Genomic DNA, 20,365 nt, shown 5'->3' with positions numbered 1-20,365 from the left:
GCATTCCTGTTTCATCAAAAGACAGAAGAAAGACTAGTTCAATAAATACATAATAGCCCTAAACATTTTTGTCCTGTAGTAAGATTACTTTTTCCTGGCTTTTTTTTTTTTTTTTTTTTAGTATGTTTGAACTAGGATAATTATATTTCTTTGGCTAATAATTAAGCCTTAGGAGGCTGTAAAATACCCGTTAAGGTAAAATTTATTTTCCATAAATTTTATAAAAACACCCTATCGAGCTAATAAGCCTTTGGTTACGTCTATTCCACCTTGCTATTTAATTTTTTTAAGTGAACTTAAAAAAATAAAACCTTTTCTTAAGGTAAGTTTCAGATTTATGGAAAAATTACCAGGATGGATGTCGCTTGTCTGTAACCGCCTCAGGAAGCCCCACAGATGGGTGTTTAAGGGCCATGAAGAGCACAGGTCAAAATTATCCATCATCCAAACAGTAGGGGAAATGGTACTGCGGGTGAGATGCAGTGGAAGCGTCAGGTGGGAGACAGCCTCAGAGTTTTCATGTAAATAATCAGGTAAAATCAAGCAAGTTGGCTTGCTATGTTTAGAGAAAAAAGGAAGCTTTTTTTTTTTTAACATTTTACAAAAAAATTTTTATTGAAGTACAGATGATTTACAATGTGTTAGTTTCTGGTGCACAGCACAGTGATTCAGTTACGCATACATACATTCTTTCTCAACACAAGTTATTACAAGATATCGAATACACTTCCCTGTGCTCTACAGTAGGACCTTGTTGTTTGTCTATTTTATACAAAATAAACTTTGTATGTGCTAATTTCAAACTCCTAATTTAACCCTCCTCCCCTCTTTGGCAACCGTAAGTTTTTTTCTATGTCTGTGAGTCTGTTTCTGTTTTGTAAATAAGTTCATTTGTATCATTTTTTTTTTCAGATTCTACATACAAGTGAGATCATATGGTATTTGTCTGACTTACGTCACTTGGTATGATCATCTCCAGGTCCATCCATATTGCTGCACATGGCATTATTTCATTCTAAAAAAGACAAGCTTTCAAATGACTGTTCAGTACAGGGAACTATAAAAAGTGTAACACATTTTAAGTTTTTTTTATTTTTATGAAGATATCACAAAATACTATAAAGCTTGAAAAGTCTTCTGCAGCTCAGTGACTTTACATTTATATGACTATATGTTCATATATATATATATATATATATATATATATATAAAACAACTCCCCAAGTCAAGATACAGAGAAAAGTTGGCAAACTTCCCATAAAGGGCCAGATGATAAAAGTTTTAGGGCTTGTGGGTCACGCCGTGTATAAATGAATGGGCATGGCTGTGTTCCAATATAACTGTTGTTAAGAAATCAGGCGGTGGGCAGGATTTAGCCCATGGGCCACGGTGTGCTAACCACACACAGAACATTTCCAGCAGCCCAGAAGGTTCCCTCAGGTCCCTTCCCAGCCGGGGGGTAACCACAGTTCTGGCTTCCATCTCCATTGCTTAGTTTTACCCACCGACATTCATCTTGTGCACTTTTATGGGTGTTTTATTTCACAACTTAATTAAAGGGTTGCTTAATGACAAGGACTATCATAGAACTGTGTTACTTTAGAGCCAGCCAGAAATACCGTGCGCTGTGAGGATCCCACGATCCCACCCGCAGATGCCTGGGGAGACGTGGGGAGAGGCAGGGGCACGTTCCGTGGGTGGTTGGACCTGGGGGGGTGTGACAGCCTGAACCTCAGCTCCCTTCTGTCAAGATTTCTCCTTCTCTCTTTGGCTTTCCCCATTTTGACTGTGATGTGTCTGGGTGTGGATCTCTTTGCATTTTTCCTACTTTGAATTTGTCCTGCTTCTTGGATGTGTGTTCTTAGATAAATGTTTTTCATCAAATTGGGGGAAGTTCCCAGCCCTTAATTCTTAAAATATTTTTTCTGTCCCTTTTCTCTCTCCTCTGCTGGGACTCCCATTAGGCATATGTTGGTACACTTAGTGATGTCCCACATTCCTCTGAGGCTCTGTTCATTTTCCTTCCTTTTTCTCTGTTTCTCAATTTCATAGTCTTTATTGATCTGTCTTCACTCATTTTTTGCCTTCTCTCAACTCAAATCTACCATTGACCTCTCTGGTAAATATTTTCATTCCACTGTAGTTTTTGACTCCAGAATTTCCACTTGATTCTTTTTTGTCATGTTTATCCCCCTATCAGTTAGTCTCTGTCTGATGAGCCATTTTTCTCATGCATGTCCCTTCAACCCTCTACATGTGGTTTCCTCTAGCTCTCTGAACACGTGTATAACACACATTCAGCAGTGTTTGTTGGGTGGGTCTGTGCGCCCAGTAAGCCCACTGCTCTTTGCTGAGGATCTGGTATGGCCTGGAGAATGCTTTCAAGTCTGTGCACATCCCACTCTGATTAAGTCCACGCCCACAGTCTCCTGGACCCCAGGGATAAGTGGGGTCCCAGGAGGGCTCTTCTCAGCTCTTTCCTCAATTCTGTGTTAGACTTTGGACTGGTCTGCCATTGTGCTTTCTGCTGTTAGCATCATGGAGCCACTAGCCCTCTCTTAACTGCTTGCCTCTAAGATCTTCATTGTTTTTGACAACCCTCTCAGGCACAGATCTTTTGGTACCAAATAAAGTCAGTGGCCTCAGGCAGAGCTGCCAGTTCACAGCCAGGGAAGTGCTGACACCTCCTTTTAAGTAACAGTTGTGATGCAAACTCAGTTAACAGGCACCCAGCTCATTTACCTGCAGTAACGTGTTGTTTACATTTAGACCCCTAATATTTCATCATTTCATACACCGCGCCTGACAAAAGATTTTGTTCTGATAACTTTATTATAAGCCATGTAATCTTGCTTTTGGACCCGTAGGACTGAAAGTCACACCGCTGTAAATACCAACTCTTCGTTACCTTCCATAGCTTGGAAACGTTCAAGTTCATGGTACATTAACTGCGCTTAAAAATCAAATACACGGTGAAAGAAAGATATGTTTGTAAAGAAATCATTCAAAAGGGTTTGGACACTTGGATTTGCCTTACTTGATTACAAAGATTGAAAACCATCTTCCCACCCCAGGTTACACGGGGTCTCCGCCCTCCCTGGGATTGACCAAGCACGGGGGTTGATTAAAGGGTTTACACAAATGTGAGCATCGCTGAGAAGCAGAGAGGAGAGTCTCGAGGTGGCCGGTGGAACCAGGACATGGCATGGCCGGGGGGAGAGGGGGGCGTCCGTCTCTCACAGCGCAGGCAGTGACTGCCAGGGACCTCAGATGTCCTTCCCGCAGTCCGGGCACAGGATGTCGTCCCTCTCTGTGAGGAAGCCCCGGCCCACCAGGGACAGGGAGCACTTCTTGCAGTTGAAGCAGTCGTTGTGCCACTGCCGCTCCTCAAAGGAGATGTACTTGGTGCCGCCCAGCCCTGCCAACCGAGGACCAGACAGACAGGGGTGGACAGAGGAGGGAGGAGGGCGGTTAGAGCCAGGGGACTGGAAGGAGAAAGGGGCTCAGGCTGGACCCATTTCAAGGGCTGGCTTGTATAACGCGGACAGTATGAGTTTCCCCTGACCCGGTGCCGGGGCTCCACTTTTTTGTTATTGTTTTTCAGTGGAGGGACTGGGGATTGGATCCAGTACCTCATGCATGCTAAGCACATGCTCTACCACTGAGCCACACCCTCCCCCTGATGACTACTTCTTATTAAATATCTAAGGTATGTAGACAGCCTACTGCAGTACAGTGGGTGTGTCCTGCCACCAAGCCCCCAAAATAAAACCAAATCAAATACACAGAGTTATCTTTAATGAAACATGGATAACGAATTCCAATGACAAGTTCTTTCTGGAGGTAACGGTCCAGCCTACCACGTTAGGAGCAGGGTAACCACACCGCCTACTCCATTCATCAAGGTTTAGGGTCTCAGACTAGCACGTGACGTCACTGACTCCCCCAACAGTTGTTCCTTTCGCCAGTTCATTGCTTGGGCTGACATCTGGCATTAAATCTGTTCACAGGGGGGAGGCCTCTGAGCTCATCCTCTGGGCTAGAGAGAGAGAGGGCCGGGCAGGCACCCAGGTCTCCAAGGCAAGTTCTCTTCAACCCTTAACCCTCTGCCACCGCTGGGGCTGCGCCAGCAAAGCTCCCCATCCTTCCCTGAACACCTTCGATACTAAAACGCTGACTCCCCTCACCAATCCTAGACTCGCAAGGACCAGGAGACACCCTCGGGTCACACAGCCCAGGCTCTGGCCCCAAGGCAGAACCAAACCAGTAATTCAGGCCTGAGAGTCTCAAAGTTTTCTGCATATTTGAATCACCTAGGAAGCTTTTAAAAATTCTAACACACAGATCACAGCCCAAAGCAATTAGATCATAGCCCAGGCAGCAGACAGGTCTAAAACTCCCCAGGTGTTTCGAATGTGAGCATTTCCAGGGCTGGAGTCTGGCCAGTCCGCTGCTCTCCACACTGAATTTTCAGCACGAGCTGTAGTTCAACCAGACTGGGGCCCTCACTCTGCCCAACCCTTGGGGGATGCAAAGGAACTACCCAGCGTGGGACCCCCTCCCTCCTAGAGCCAGACCTCAGAGGGAAAGTCTCTGTAAGAGGCTGGGGAGCATCTTCCAGAGCCCCGCACAGCTGCTGAGCCTGGACATGCCGGTTCCCTGGGCCAAAGGGTCATCACAGACTCACAGCCTCCAGTCTGGGAGAGAATCCAACCGAAAGCAGAAATCAGCCTCTTGAGGACAGACCACAGGGTTTGCAGGGACCAGGTGAGTGAGAGGGGAAGTTGTGACCTGCGGAAGTGCTCCGGGTGTGACAAGGGGGAAAGCTGGCTGTTCCCAACCTCGATGGGGGGCCCTGAGAGTCTAAATCCATCAACAGATTCACAGCTAAAACCTCACCCCCGGGTCGACCTGCGGGCGGACACTCACCGCTGATGGGGTTAGCGCACCCGGCACACTTCTTGGCGTACAGGTCGCAGAAGCAGCCCAGGCAGTAGGCGAACTCGTCTCGGGAAGTGAAGCGCTGGCCGGACAGCGGCTTCTTGCAGGCGGCGCACACGAAGCACTCCTTGTGCCAGGGCTGCTCGCGGTAGGTGACGCCCCCGCTGGTGATGGGCTGGGGGGGCAGAGGGGGACGGTCAGTGGCCACAGTGGCCCCTCCTCACCTGGGCGGTCACCTCTGGAGGATGAAGGTCCTGCTCATGTTCAAAGCCCCTGAGAAACTGCAGCCACCCCTCTGCGCCCCTTCCCCAAGCTCCCCCGGCCTCTGATGGGACGTGGTGTCAGGGCTCAGACGTCTGCTGGGTGTCGGGGCAGCACCGCCTCCTTGCTGGCCGGAGGGTGAGGGGTGGGGAGACTGCAGCTCAGAGACTAGGATCTGATCCTCCCCCTGCCAAGGGACGAAAGGATGAGGCGCAGATCAATGCACTCAGAGGAGGGGGACTCAGGAGCAACGGAATTCTAAACAGTAAAGAAAAGCGGAGCTGAGAGAGGAGACCAGGGAGAAAGCCTGGAGGAAAATCAGCAGCACGGCGCCCTGGGAGAGGGGTGCGTGGCAGGGCGCCCCAGCCACAGCTCAGGAGGTGCAGGGGACACAGCCCGGCTGGGTCCCTACAGTGACCCAGCGAGTCCTGCAGCTGCAGGGCCCAAAAGGTATGAGGGAGGGGACACTCTGGAGGGCACAGATGGGGACAGGAAGGCAGGAGGGAGATGCCTTCCCCGCCACACACCCCCCCGGAGTTGGAAGTTTCCTTTCTTTAACCCAACGGCCCCCTGGCAGTCGACTGGACGGAAGGACGGCAGACAGACATGCGAGGCCCGGGGAGGACGAGGCACCCACCTTCTGGCACTGGACACACTGCAGGGCGTGCTGCTCCTCGTAGCAGGGCACGCAGAAGTTCTGGCCGTCCTTGGGGATGAAGCTCTTGGTTCCGATGGGCAGCTGGCAGCCGTGGCAGACGAAGCAGGTCTCGTGCCAGCTGCTGCCCCTGTATTCCATCTTGCGGGTGCCTGGCCGAGTTGAGGGAAGAGAGAGGCGTTAACCACCGGCGGGAGGTGGGGAGAACCTGCGGGAGCTCAGAGCGCTCCCAGGCGCGCCTCTCCGTGGGAATCATCCCTGTTCTGTGCGGGGCGGGGACTGGTCCTCATGGGGCCCTGCCACACACCAGCTCCTGGAACCGCATCTGAACTTCCGCGGTATTTATTTGTTGGCCAGGGTGATTTTGGACATTAAATGAGGAAATATTTGTCTATCCCTCAGCACTGCAAAATTACAAGGAGGCATCTGGCAGAGATGGTACTAATCCTACAGAGCGTGAATTTGGAGCACAGAGACCTGTGGATAAACACCCATCTGGTTCTCAGAGGGAGGGAAATGGGGGGTGTAACTGAACCCAGAGTCTCACACCTGCTTTAGCGTCACTCGCCTGACGCAGCCGGCTGTGTGGACCATGCTGAGATGTGGACCCAGCTGGGCACTTGTGACAGACTGTTCAGCCTGCTGAGCCCCAAATGTTACCTGGCTCCTTACGGGAAAGTGTGGCCACCCCCTGGGAGCACTTAAGGGACGGGCTACAGCAGGAGGGGCACAGAAGTCAGACTCAGCTCGGATCAAGGAGCAGGGGGGATGAGGCCAGAAGCAGGGCTGAGGCCAGGGTGGCCTCGCTCTGGGACAGCTCAGGACGCACAGCACAGGCGTCTGTACACTAGTCTTCAGCGCCAAGACTGCGACTGAAAGGTAGAAACGACAGGCCAAGGGCTGCATTTCCGCTGGTTGGAAGGCTGGTGAGGTGACGTCCGTCTCTCCAGGATCATGATGTGGTTGTTTCAGCAGATGTCACTTTGGGGTCACTTTGCCAGCTTCACGAATTTGCTGTTGCCAGTCACCACCTCCCACCAAGTATACAGAACACTCAGGGTATGTGTGCAGGTGCTGGGGGTGTGTCGGGGCATTGGGGGGGGGGCACACGGTGATCTTCAAAACTATGGAATTCAATCATGGGGCGATGAATCCTGAAAATGAGGTAACTTACACTGGGCAATTCAATTTCAAGTAAAACCGGTGGAAGGATTTTGATATAAATCCTAGAGTGATTTTCCTTGGTCTCCGGGGCTTGGTTCTCCCAGGCACACCTTGGTCAGTTGCTCTTTTAACCTCCGACCCCTCTGATCATGCAGCCCAGAAACCGAAGGATTTGTCAGCGAATACAGGACGATCGTGATTGTCACTAAAACCCCAAGCCAGACCACGTAAGTGCCTTCTGCATGTCCTGGATGACAGTCTTCTGTCGACTGCAGCGCTCAGGGATCGGTTCCGTCCTGGGGAGGGCACCTGCTGGCACCCCTAGCCCCAGGTTGGGGTGGGGCGCACACCTGAGGCGCCGTAGACCATGAGGTCATTACACAGCGTGGCCAGCAGGGGGCGGCAAAGCTCCTCCTCCTAACGACCTGCGGCTTCGGAGCCTCCCAGAAGGAGTCCGCCTCCTGGAGGAAGAGGTGTCTTCTGATGTAGAGAAGCAAGTGAGGAGCCAGAAGCCTGGTGCAGGGCTGGTGGCAGCTGAGCCTGCTGGGGGCCGCGGGGCACCTGCGCGCAGGGCTCAGTGTCTGCAGGCGAGGACGGCGCGCGATGATGTGGGGGTGTGCGCGGTGGGCCAGCTGTCCCCTCGGTACCTGCCCCTGGGCCTCATCTAAATGCACCGCGCCAACGGTCAGCACTGCTTTCCTCTCAGTTTGGTTGCAGCACCTTCTAAAATCAAACCAAGGAAGGAAGCTAGTGCTCTGGTCTAGCCTTTATTCCTTTTTTGGTTTTAAAAAAGCATCTCGTGCTTGCATGCTTTTCCTTCTTCGTCGTCATCTTCTGCACACACCAGGCCTTCTCCTGACACCCTGCCTCTGGTCCACTCCCCTGGCCAGAATCGCCCTCTCCTGACTCTCCACCCGTGGGCTGAAATCAGCTCATCCTCCAATGTGATCTCCCAAGGGCCCCATTCCTGGCTGCGGGCTCTGGGCTCTGCCTCCCTCCCAGCAGGTCCCAGCCAGGCTTCTCCACCTTTGTACCTAAAAATCCCAAAGGCAGAGACCTTGTGACGCACATCCCTGGGGTGAAGGCCCCGTGTTGCCAGAATCAAGAAACGTCTTGGAAATCTCAAGGATTTTAGGAAAATTTCACGTTCTACTCTTAGATATATTTGTCTTCATCAAAAATGCCAGTTAACATTTTTCTTCCCAAACTGGGATTTCTAGACTGTTGGCCTGGGAAGCTGTACCTGTCCCCACACGCGGGGCCCATCACTCGGGGGCTGCGGTCAGTCTCCCCTGCAGGCGCTGGTGCTGCAGAGGGGGGGCCCTGTCTGGCCCTGACCATCCACACCTGACAGCGTGTGTGGTTGAGCTGACTCTCCCCAAACGTTACCTCAGGAGGTTGCCCCCTGGACCATCCGGTCATCTAAAGGGGCTCCCTGGGGCTCCTCGCTCAGTGACAGCGTTCAGGACTGATGTCTGCTGAACTGTGGGGCTGCAGCACCCAGCCACCGTTTCCCAGACTCACAGACAACAGAGAGCAGGACTTCCTCGGCACAGGGACCTGGCAGTTGGAGACCCCTGCCTGCAGCCCGCCCAGCACCCTGCCCTCACTGCTGTCCCCCCACAAGGAGCCTCGTGCCCCAGTGTGTCTCAGCCCGTGACCTCACTGTGCCACTGGCCACTCCTGGCTCCAGGCCTGCCGTCTGCAGGCCACCCTATTCCAGGACACTATGCAGGTGGAAAGTTCACTAGGTCCAGGAAACATGCCTGTTTCCACATCGTGGTCTCCTCGCCAGAAAGATGAGAGAAGGCAGTCCTCAAGACCCTCCCCAGTGATGACCCCCCCACCCCAGGCTGACTTACTTTGAGTCCAAAAAGGTCCAGCAAACGAGACATCACAGGTTTCTCCCAATCTGTGTGCCTGTAGGACCACCTCCCCTCGGGGGTCCGAATGACCATCCTCTGCTTTGGTCCTGTGGCTGATGGCTCCGGTGCAGTAGGGATGTGGGGCGACCTGGTTTGTTTCCCCGACGTCTCCTTCACTTGGCTCCACCCCTGCACCCCCACTTCTCCAGGAAAAGTGAGAAACACATGAGTTTTTCTTCCTGGCTTTCCTGTTTTGAGGCTCTGATGTTCCACTGGTTCCTGATCCAGAGGGAGGAAGAGGCCCACATCTCAGAAGCTGGTCTGACAGTGACTCATGGAAATGACTTTGCCATCTCAGTCCAGGGCCGCTCAAGACTTTCCACACTTAGCACTGCTGTCCACACCCCACCTGGGAGCCGTTGAGACCCATCCGGGAAGCCTCAGCCCTCGGCCCTCCGCCTGCCACCTTCAGAACCCCTGCTGTCACCTGCGGGCCCTGAGGCCTGGTCCAGAGGCTCCCGGCTCAGAGCTGGAGCTGCGGGTCGGCTGTTTAAACTTGTGGTTCTTCACCGGTGAAATGAGTTGGGCAAACCTCAAGGTCATTTTGGCTCCACACTGTTGATGCTTTTACAGTTTCCTGTTGTGGGACTGAGCCCCGTTCTCCTCACAAGTGCCTGGGCTGGGCTCTCCTCCTTAAGGCTCATGCAGGGCCCCGTCGCCAGATGCACAGCCACCCCCTTGGAGCCTCGGTGCTTCTCCTGCAGGTGGGCCATCCACCAGTGCCTGGGGCTCTAGTCTGGGCCTTGGGGCCTGGTCCTCAGCCCACTACCCCACCACCAGGAAGGATCCCGAGGAGCAGAGGGGGCAGGACCTCATGCAGAGGGCAGGACACGGCTCAGGAGGGAACCAGCCACCCCGGAGGAGGGACACGGAGGGCTGGGGGGAGCAGGACCAGAGCCCGCCTGCGCTGCGGACAGGAAGTCCGCGTGCTGGGAGGTCGGTGGAGAGAGGCTTGAAGTCACCAATAGAACTTTCTTGGGCTCTTCTCATGAAGAGCTGGAAAGATTTCATTTGTTTTTTAATTAATTTTGCGGTTCCTGTCCTGCCAGGACTGCCGGCCAGCCCAGCACTGTGTGGCTTTAGTTCTCACCGCGCTGTGGCCACATCTGGGCCCCCGTTTCGAACATGCTCTGCGTTAACCTGACTCTGGGAGAGACCTTCCCGCCTGGTCTCCAGCCCCGTCTTCCCCACACGCCCAGCAGCCCGCAAGACCTTGTCTGGGTTTTTCAGTGTGGCTGTTACTTTTCCAATGTATTAACCAGAGCAACGTCGTAGTGATAAGAAACCACTTACTGAAGGCCTAATGATCTCCCTGCCTTTGTAAAAATTACTATTTCTCATTTAATATATCTTCCTAAAATATCACTTCCCGCGTGTCTGTCCAGTATCTCTTCCCTGCCAAAAACAAAGCAAACCAAAAATAAAATAAAACTCCGGAGCTTGGCAGTCAGTCTTCCACTGACGAATCAGGAGTCTGCCTCTAAATTAGCCCTAAAGCCTCACTCCTTCTCGGTGTGACCCAGCCCCTGCGTGCGGTGTGGGGACTCAGCAGGTACTCTGGCTTCTAGAAACTGACAGTCCCTCTATTGAAGTCAAAAATTCAAAACTCTCACCTGAAGTCCCTCCTGCACACCTTGTCAGTGCCTTCACAAATACAGAGAATTTTAAAAATCGTTTTTAAGGGGCATTTCTTTGTATCCAGCTCCGTTCACCAACATAGTGAAATGAACTCCTTTAAAAGTACATTTGAAAGCTTGATGTATTTGACATTCCTTTTAAGCACCTCAATAAAAAACCAGACCTCCGGTTCTTAAGGAATTGTTGCTGGAGTGAATTAAACCTAATAAACACGATGAATCATGACATAGCTTAACTGTCAAACAATTGACACAGAAAGAAAATTCCAGTGTAAAACCACAAGCCTAAATCGCTTATTCAACAGCACACTTTCAGTCAGAATCGTAAGGTTAATTTATTCTTTAGACCAATGTTTTTTAAACTTCACTCATACTTTTATCAGATCATTTAACATAATATTATTGCGCTGGGTTGGATCCGCTATAAAATGTGCAGCCTTAATTCTAAACTTCCCTGGGATTAAAGGAAGCGTATCTACCAGAGAAGTTGCCTTGAGGTTGGACACCTTCCCTGCGCAGCTGCGTCAAGCTTCCTGAGAGCTGGGGGCCCGGCCTGTGCCCCCCACCCCCTGGGCAGCCTGAGCCTGACTCAGGGTCTACAGCCCCAAAGACTGGCAGTGGTTTTAGGTGGCCCTCCAGTGGGGATGCCAGATTAAAGGGGCCCCAGATCAGACGGACACTAAAAAATGAGCTGAAATTCTGATTTACCTGGAAATCCTGTATTTTATTTGCTAAATCTGGCAAGTCCAAGGTCCGGGCACCCCTCACTGGTCACGCAGAGGACATCCCTGACCCTGTGTGGCCAGTGAGCATCCAGGGTCCAAATCTTAGGTTCTTCTCCATGGTTACCCTTCTTGCCCTCACTCTGTCTAACAAGGTTTATTTTTTAAATCCCACCTAGTATTTTTATCCACTCTGTTTTTTAAAATAAAACACTCCTCTCTCAAACCAACAAACTAAGGACCCCCCGCCGAAAAAAGCAGCCCCATCCTCCCCATCAGCAGACATGTTCCCATCCTTGGCACCCGCCCCGGCTGTGGCCAAGTCTTCAGGAACGGAGCCTGCAGCAGGGCAGAGGGCCCGCTGGGTCTCCAGCTCACTGCTCCCCAGCGCCCAGCCCAGCGCCCGCTCCAGGAATTCAAGGAGTAGAGATCACACGGTGGTGCGGGGGGCGGGGGCGGCCGCGATCCCCACCTGGCGTGATGGTCCCCACCTGGCATGATGGCCTTCTTGCACTCCTGGCACCTGGACGAGTACTCCTGTGAGTAGCAGTCCGTGCAGAGCAGCTGGTCCTCCCTGGCGGCGAACGGCTTGTCCACGAGGGAGCCCCTGCAGCGCGAGCAGTGGAAGCAGGCCTCGTGCCAGTGTCGGTCCTTGTAGGACAGGTCCTGTGGCCCAGAGCACACGAGACGGTGAGGGCGACCAGACCTGCCGCCCGCCCGCCCTCCCCGCCAGGCGCTTCCCTGTGTGCATGTATGTGTATGAGAGAGAGAGATACTTCTGAAAAACAAGTGGTTTTCCCTCAGGGATGGTCTGTAAGACAGGGAAACATGGAACTCATTGGCATGTGTCCAGCACACAGACCCCAGGAGCCCTGTGACCTCGAGGAAGCTCAGCAAACCCAGCCGACCCGGCAGGGTGGACGTGACCCCCGGGTGAGACACCAGCTGCAGGAATGAGCCTCAGGATGGGGCCCTGGTGGGAGGCGGGTCCAGACGGACATCCACTAGGTGCCACCAGCTGAACACTGACCCGTGGGGGCAGTGAGCTGGGCAGAGGAAACAGAGGCCCTGTTGGGAGGGGGCAGGGGGCGGAGCCTGTGTGGGGGAGGGGGGCCAAGACCAAGGCCAGGGGGCAAGAGTTCCCGTCGGGCCAGACCAGGAGGCCCGCGGTCCGCAGGGAGGGCAAGTGCATCCTGGAGGCCGTGGAGGGAGGACGGACCTTAAACGGAGACAAGGGGACAGGGCTGTGTGTGACAAGGGGACAGGGCGTGGGAGGAGGGAGGAGAGGGCAGATGGAAGATGACACAGAAGCCCCTGCAGGGACAGGGACGGGGACACGGGAACAGGCACCAGATGGGGGACGAACTGAGGAGACGGAGTCCACACCTCTTAGCACAGGTGAACCCAGGAGAGGAAACCACGCCGGCTCAATGCCACCGTGGATCCCACCCGAGGAGTAACAGGAAATCTCGCTCTTGTCTTTTTAAAGGGCAGTTTCTGTGTGGGTGAGGGCACAGCTCAGTGGTAGAGTGTGTGCTGAGCACCTACAAGGTCCTGGGTTCAGTCTCCAGTACATGCATTAATATAAATAGATAAATAAACCTAATTACCTTCCCCCCAAAATAAAAAAACAAAAACAAATTTTTAATGAAAATTTCAGAAAAAAAGGGCAGTTTGAAAGTGCCAGTGTGGACGCGTACTCACTATTTACCCCAGCTCTGTCTTGGACGGGGTTACTTATCTACTGTTCTTTGTCCTCCCAGCTCTGACCTGCGACGGTCACCCATCTGTGGCCGAGGCAGAAACAGCACTGCGGGCCCCCGCACGGTCTCCCGGGCCGGCTTCCAGCTCCCAGGCGGCCCGAGCACCCGCTGCTGCCGCAGACAGTGGGGAGAACACCCTCTGCACCCCTGGGCACCCCTGGTCCTGAAACCGACCTCGGAGCTGGCGCGATGCCCGGGGCGGGCTCTGAGAGCACACGTCCTGGACCGGATGAGAGAGCCCCCAACCCAGCTCATCCCGGAATCCAAGCTGGAACACCGGTTCTCGCCCTGACACATCGTGTGTGTGTATGTGTGTATGTTCCCAGGGCCTCGACCCAAACCACAGTTACCTGAGCCAGTGATCTGCTGGCAACTCGACTCAGTTCAGGGAATTTAAAAAAAAAAAATATGAACCACAAACACGGAAACACTGGGAACACTGTGGAGGGTGAGTGTCTGCGAGAAGCTTGCTTCGTTAAGTATCTGGGAGCGGAACTCTGGCCAAGCACAGAACCCTCTCAGCGCAGGACTGAGGATCCCAGCCCTGCCCAGGGCTGCTGGTTGCTGTCCTTCCCCAGATGTCAGCTCAGTTGAGTCACCGGCCGCCCCTTTCCTTCAGGGCAGTGTCTCCATCGCTGGGGCTCACAGCTCCGAGCAGATTTCCAGTTCTGGGTTTTAATACCACACTAGTCTCATCTGGCTTAATTCTGTTATGTGCGAGTCCACCATGTGGTCCCCAAAGACCCCATTTAGATGCCGGAGGCACAAGGTTGGGAGGTATAGACTTGCTGACTTACTTTAAGAACTTTGAAATGTCCTAGAAATATCCAGGTTTTAAGGTCCTCTAGAGAGACAGTGAAGGGGAGAGGGAGAAAGAAAAAAATCTTCTGACGTGTCCCAGAAAAAATACCAAAGCAGATCTTGTGCACAGAAATGTCATAAATCGCAGGAAAATGTTGATAAACAATCCAAGCCGAGGCCCAAGCACTTCCTTTCCGATTTGATAGTTTTCCGGCTCAGAAACGCTCCTAATATGGGAAGGCTCCTGCTTTGCCCCAAAAGTGCCCTTGAGGAGACTCGGCTGAGCTGCGGGTGACTCGGTGGCCTGGAGGGACCCAGGGCCCTCCTCCCAGTTAACGATGGCAGTTCCGGGCAGCGGGGTCACTCATCCCCGTCTACATCCTGTCCCTCCTGGGCCGGAAGAAGTTCAATTCCCAAACCAAACATTCCTCAAATCCACGAGATTCCACCCCATACATGGATTTGCCATGTCATTTGCGCTCAGCCCTTTGCGAAGATGTCCTTCACTTTAAGACCGTCAGGGTGTCATGTTTCCAAATGCACCTACTTCCAAATCCTCCAAGATCAACGCTGACAGAAGCAGCAGCAATCACTCCACGCGGCCCCCTTGACGGTGAGCCGTTTAATTCCCACGCAGTCCCGTGAGGTCGGCAGACCCAGTTCTCAGATGTGGGGACTTGAGGCCTGTAGGTGGCGTGACTCACCCACATCACACCGCCGGTTGAGGGTGGGCCCAGGCCGCCCAGCTGAGCCCTACCTGAGCGGGCGTGGTGTCACCGCTGAAGGCTGTCCGCCTTTGTGGCCTGCCTGCAGGTGACCCCGTGGTTTTCGTGCACTGGGTTTTTCCTGTATTGCCCACTTGGTCAGCTTTGTTGTAGGATCTGAGGATCCTGCATTATTCAATTCCCTTCAGAAACAGATTTTTCCACTTATAGGAGTTTGTCTAAGTAAGTATGTGTATTTTCAGGGCTCGTTACAAACTCTGTGGACAAATTACACGGAGACGCTAAAAAGGTGATTCACTCATTAAACACTTAAAAATCACCTGAACAAATAAAGAAGGGCCGATATGGCGTGCTGGACTGCGAGAACGTGTTGGGAACAGCAGCTCTTCCCAGAAGGGCCCAGGAAGGCCAGCGGGAGAGGCCTGTGTCCTGCTTGAGGGCAGGACAACCAGGTTTTCCAATCTGTCCTATGTCTCCTAAACCAGCCTCGGCTGGGAGCCTCTAAAAGGGTGACAAGGCCACCTGGACTTAACCTGGGCGTGTGGACACCTTCGTCTATTTCAGGGTCTCCCAGCTGCTTTCTGTCCAAAGACCCCCAAACCTTTCTGTCTTCCTTCCAAACGTTGGCTGAGAGACTTACTGATCACAGACTCGATGTTTCCCACTTAATTCCTAGGAGGCTGGAGGAGCGGCAGACACCAACAGAGCGGCTTTTCTGGGCACAGTCCTCCCCGTCCCACGGGGCCCGGGAGACAGCAGGAGGCAGCCGCCTCTTACCCACAGCACTGACCACTGATCAGACCCGCATCTGACCTGAGAGCCCGGGCTGGGGTCCCCGAGGCTGCGGGGACGGTCAGGACCCACCGCACTGCCTCTCCGCCTCTTGACTCTGTAACCCCGGAAAGACCTCCCACCACTCGAACCTCAGTCGCTGCTCCGTAGAATGGGATGGAACGGGCTCCTCCCCGGAGGGCGTCACCTGGCGTCTGGGTCCTGCGGTTAGGGCATCTTCACGGGCCTGGGACACAGCCATCGCCGGTGTGCAGCAGCGTTTATAGCTACGCTTGGAGCCAAGCCTGAACGCTAGGTTAGGACCTGCAGCTGGTCCTTTGTCCATTACTACCTCTTCCTCCTTGGAGCCCTCTCTGGACACATGCGTGGGTGGCTTTGGTGGCCCATCTGACTTCACAGCCCTGCCTGCAGAGACGCAGATGACCCAAAGTCTGTGCCAGGCACACGGCTCAGAGTTTGCTAAAGGCCCCTGATCTGTGGATGCCGGGACCACCTCTGAGCACTGGCCCAGCCTGTCTTCTCTTTACTTTCTTGGCTTTTTGAAGCCCAGGCCTTAAGTAGACCCATCCCCCAAAATGTCTGTAATCGGGCTAATAATGTATTTCGCTAGTATCCATGGGGATCTACGAAAAATTTCAGGAACAGCAGAAGGACAGAGAATCATGACATTCTGTTTGTATGACCTGTCGTCAACTAGTCCACTGGACAGAAACATGAGTGACTTCTACCGCCAGAGATTACAGCATCTCCTCGGAGAAACTAAACAGAATTACAGCACGGAACGGAGAGTCTGCATAAAAATGAAACTTAAACATAGGTGAGCTGACCACGGGAGCAGGTCCTGAAGTCCTGCTAACACCCACAGAATCAGCCTGGCCCCCACAGGCTTGCTGGGGTTTTAACTGATACACACACATCCTTCAGGGAGAGACCCGCGTGGGGCGGGGGCGCCCCTGCCCTTCTCAGACAAGAGAGGGGCCCCGGACCCGCCAGCTCGCTCGCTCTTCCAGGCCTCGGATTCACTTCCCGAAACAGGCACGTTTGTCCTGCCGTGGCTTCCTGAAAGCCAAGAAAACCGTTCCAGATATTCGAAAGCCCCAGAAGGCAGGCTCTAACTTCAAGTTCACATCTTTTTTCCTTCCAAAATGGAGAAAAAACCCATGGAAACCCCACAGACAGTGAACCGTTACCCGGGTTGAAAAGTTCAGCGTGATTAATGCCTGGCTGTGCAGGAGTCTTGTTGATTTTGGCCCCGTTTGGGGGCTTCTTGTTTATTTGCCCATAAAACATGTGCTGGAGGAAAACTCGTTTGAAGGGTCTTTACACGAAACCATGTGGAAGAAATGATCGGTGACTTCGGTTTTGCCTTTCCGTTAGCCCCCAGCCAAGGATGACGACCTCCACATGTCCAAATGTCTCCCTTAACCCTGAGCTGTTCTTTGTCAGAACGGTATCTAAACCTCTCACCCACTGATGCCTTTTTCAAGTAAAACTTTAATAAAATAACTTTTTTTCCTGCCTCTTGGTTCTTCCTCAAAGTGGACTTTTTTTTTTGATGTTCCTCCAATGAAAAGTGGTAAATAGAGAGGGTGACACGTGGAGAGGCGTGGGGAGGGGGCCTGCCGCGGAGAGCAGGAGGCAGCAAAAGAGGAGGGGGCTGGAGTTCATGACACCATCAGCCACTCTTTAGAGAGCCGAGCCCTTTGTATCTACACACCCTGAGAACCCTACGAAGCAGGCTCCCGTGTTGTAGCTCCGTTTTATAAACATGCAGCTGGGCACAGAGGGGTCAAGCCATTGGCCCAAGATCACACAGCCAGTGAGACACAGAGGCAGGCTGAGATGGGGCAGCTGGGTGTCTGAGCTCTGAAGTATGGCCCAGGGGATGAGTGCAGAGGGACTAACCACATGTTAGGCAGGGCTGGAGGTCAGAAGGTGGGCACCTTTCAGATGAGCAAGACTAGCCTTTTTTTTCTTTTTTAAATGGAGGTACCGGGGATTGAACCCAGGACCTCGCGCATGCTAAGCACGTGCTCTACCACTGAGCTCTACCCTCCCCACTAGACCAACTCCTCGTGGTTGTCCAAACCTCTGCACGTCTTACAGCCGACACAGGATGACCTGGGTCCCATTCCATGACACGTGGCTGCAGCTTGGGCTCAAGCAGCAGCCTCACACCCCCTTCATCTCTGCTTGGGGCCAAGGCTTCCTTCCTCACAGGATGGAAATTATCGCTCGACTGTCCTAGACACCAAGCAGAAACTGATGGTGTGGCCGGCTGCTGACTGCCTGTCCTCAGAGGGATGGGAGGAAAGACAGAGACAGAGGGGACAATCCTTGGACCAGTCAGAACCGCCCCACGGCAGACCTGGACCCCACTCCGCCCACAGCCACAAATTCTGATTCTCCCACCAAGAGGAAAAGAGCCCCTATTGCTCAGAAAGCCCATCGGCCTGCGGGCTGCGCTGGGTGCCTCGTGCACAGTCACTCTGCAAATATTTATCGCACAGCTCCTGCCGGGTGAGTCAGCCCGGGAGCGGGAGCCCTGCCCTCGGGAAGCGCGGGACTGGGTGGCAGGTGGCTGCTGAGATTAGGACCCCGATTCCGGGACTATGAGAAGCGGACTGAGGACGCTCAGCACCCACATCCGGGGAAAGCCCTAACCAAGGGCAGCGAACGGATGGGCAGAGACCAAGCCAGCGGGGAGGGGGCGGGGAACAGCCCACTGCAGGCTCCCAGCCCAGCAGCCTGGGGTGTCCACAGGTGATGGGGACCAGGACTCAAGCACAGACCACGCAGGGAAGCACATGGTTCTTGGGGAGCCCGGTGGTGGGGACAGGGGGAAGTGGGGGGACGGGGGGAGGTGGGGGGGACAAGTACCTTGCAGTCGCAGCCAATCAGCTTCCCGCACTCCTCGCACGTGCTGGCGAAGAGGTCCTCGAAGCAGGCCACGCAGTAGGGCTGCTCCTCCCTCAGGACGTACTTCCTGCCGAAGAGGGAGCCCTCACAGTGGTGGCAGTCGAAGCGCTCGGTCATCTTGGCACCACCGGCTTCTCAGCCACCTGCCGGGACAGAGAGTAAGGACCGGCTCCAGGCGAGCAATTAACACTCACCCTGGAAACAGTCGTAATTTTCAATGACCCTTTTCAAAAACTTAGTTGGGGGCAGTTTTGCCTTCAAGGGCATTCCAGTCCTTTAAAAACCCCAATCCCTGGTGACTGTCAGAAAGTCATCTTGGTTCTGGACACAAGGCGGAGTTCACATCAGAGCCCTCAGCCCATGGGGGCGCCTGCCTGCTTCGAACGGGACGGAACCTCCCAGCTTCCGCTCTCCCCGCCCCAGAATAGCAAGGCAACATGTTCGTGTCTGTAAAAAGATTTTCCGTGAGCTTTCTGTCAGTTACGACTCATGAATTCGATTAAGAAGAAACTGCAGAGGCCCCGGAAGGGGGATGTTGGAGCTGGTTAATCGAGGCCAAAGGACCATTGTCATCTAGATGCCAGCCTCCCTGGGAGGCACACCCCCCCGCACAAGAAGAGATTCCCTGGGGCCTCGTTCCTCCCTGATGACGAGATCGTCCATCCTTCCTCCGCCCAGGTATCCAGAGAGCAGGATAAAGGGAAAGGCTGCCTTCCAGGAACCAGGATTAGCCCAGCGGGAAAAGCAGTGACCGCAGTCACCCGCCTCTCCAGACAACACCTCGCGCTGCATTTTTCCAGGATGAGTGTGGGCTGTGTTTGAGCAGGTGTGAGCAGGGCCAGAGGGAGACCAGAGGTTCCCCTCCCCTCCTCCTCCTGTGCCGTCCCCACACGTCAGAACTGCCCCAGGAAGAAGTCCACCCTGGGAAGACTAGGTGTGGGGGACGTGCCTCCCGGCCATTAGAAACACAGTCCACCTTCTTGAGAAATGTCTTCTCAGCTGGCAATATTCAATTTGCTAAAAGTGAAAAGTTCTATACACTGAAATCTGTAGACAGGCTGCCTCTGTAACTCTGAGCAGAGTTTCACAAACTCCAATTAAACTTGATTCCACTTTCGGTCATTTCCACCCACTTGAGAGTGAAATTCCTCAATGATTCCCTGCGAAGCAAATAAAATATTGCTGCCTGGTTTAGGAGGACAGCGATTGAGTGTTTATTCATGTTGTACTCTTGTGTACACAAGGCCCTGACAACTGTAAGCAAAGAAATGAACAACTTTCAAGCATCCATACGTGGCTGCTTCTTTGTTTACAGGACGATTGTTTTCCAGTAAGTATTAAACATGCAGCTGGACACGCGTGGCAAGACCCGTCCTCAATCGCTCTGCCTGGAGTGAAGGAAAACACTGTCTGGACGGTCCTGCGATAACATCGCAAGACGAGGCTCTCGAGTGTTTGAATTATTGTTCTGAAACCCAACATATAAACATCCCTTGTCCTAAGGCCAAATCAGATCACAGAGGCAGAAGATTCGATGCTTTCCTGTCATTAATTCCTCTGTTATCGGCCTTGGAAGTGGCTACCGTTGAGTTCACCCCGATGGAGCGATGCCCTTACAACATGCAGATTTTTCCAGTAAAGCTGCCATTTCCCTGTGGAACCAGAGGCTTCCTGCCTATTTGGGTCCCACAGATTTAAGAAAAATGAGGATTTGAAATAAGAACAAGGAAAGGAGAGAGGACCATCGCCATACGATTTTGAAAGCTGGAAACAACTCGGCATTTGATCTATGATTGTCTGCCTCATTTTACGGATGGAAAAATGAGAGACCAGAAATATTAATGAAAACAGAAGATTCCCAGACGCGTTCCCAAACAGCCAGCTCACTTAGGAAAAACAAGCCCCGGATCTAAATGGAAAAGTGGTTCCCGGTGGGTTCGGACAAGCACAGGACAGGCTGGGGAGAGGAAAGGCACCCAGGCTGCACCCGCCACCCCCACAGAGCACCTTCCGCTGTTCTCGAGGCAGGACCGGGGTGAGCTGTTCTCCAAGGTGATGCC

At 53.2% G+C, this 20,365-nt stretch overlaps 1 protein-coding gene across 3 annotated transcripts in view; it reads right to left on the bottom strand.

Moving 5' to 3' along the window:
- Positions 1-899: 899 nt before the first annotated feature.
- Positions 900-20,365, bottom strand: part of FHL2 (four and a half LIM domains 2) — a 47,010-nt gene continuing 27,544 nt past the window's right edge. For all 3 annotated transcript variants that reach the window (XM_032474345.1, XM_032474347.1, XM_032474348.1), the window contains exons 2-6: positions 18,267-18,448; positions 11,797-11,971; positions 5,840-6,009; positions 4,930-5,116; positions 900-3,418 (exon numbers count right to left, since the gene is read on the bottom strand). In XM_032474345.1, coding sequence (XP_032330236.1) covers positions 3,267-3,418; positions 4,930-5,116; positions 5,840-6,009; positions 11,797-11,971; positions 18,267-18,422 — 840 coding nt within the window. In that variant the 5' untranslated portion in view covers positions 18,423-18,448 and the 3' untranslated portion in view covers positions 900-3,266. The remainder of the gene's footprint in view (positions 3,419-4,929; positions 5,117-5,839; positions 6,010-11,796; positions 11,972-18,266; positions 18,449-20,365) is intronic.

The sequence above is a fragment of the Camelus ferus genome, chromosome 36, assembly GCF_009834535.1.
Source record: "Camelus ferus isolate YT-003-E chromosome 36, BCGSAC_Cfer_1.0, whole genome shotgun sequence".
In the NCBI taxonomy this organism is placed as follows: Eukaryota; Metazoa; Chordata; class Mammalia; order Artiodactyla; family Camelidae; genus Camelus; species Camelus ferus.
Note: the sequence above shows the minus strand (reverse complement) of the source record. Positions and strands in the feature narration are given on the sequence as shown.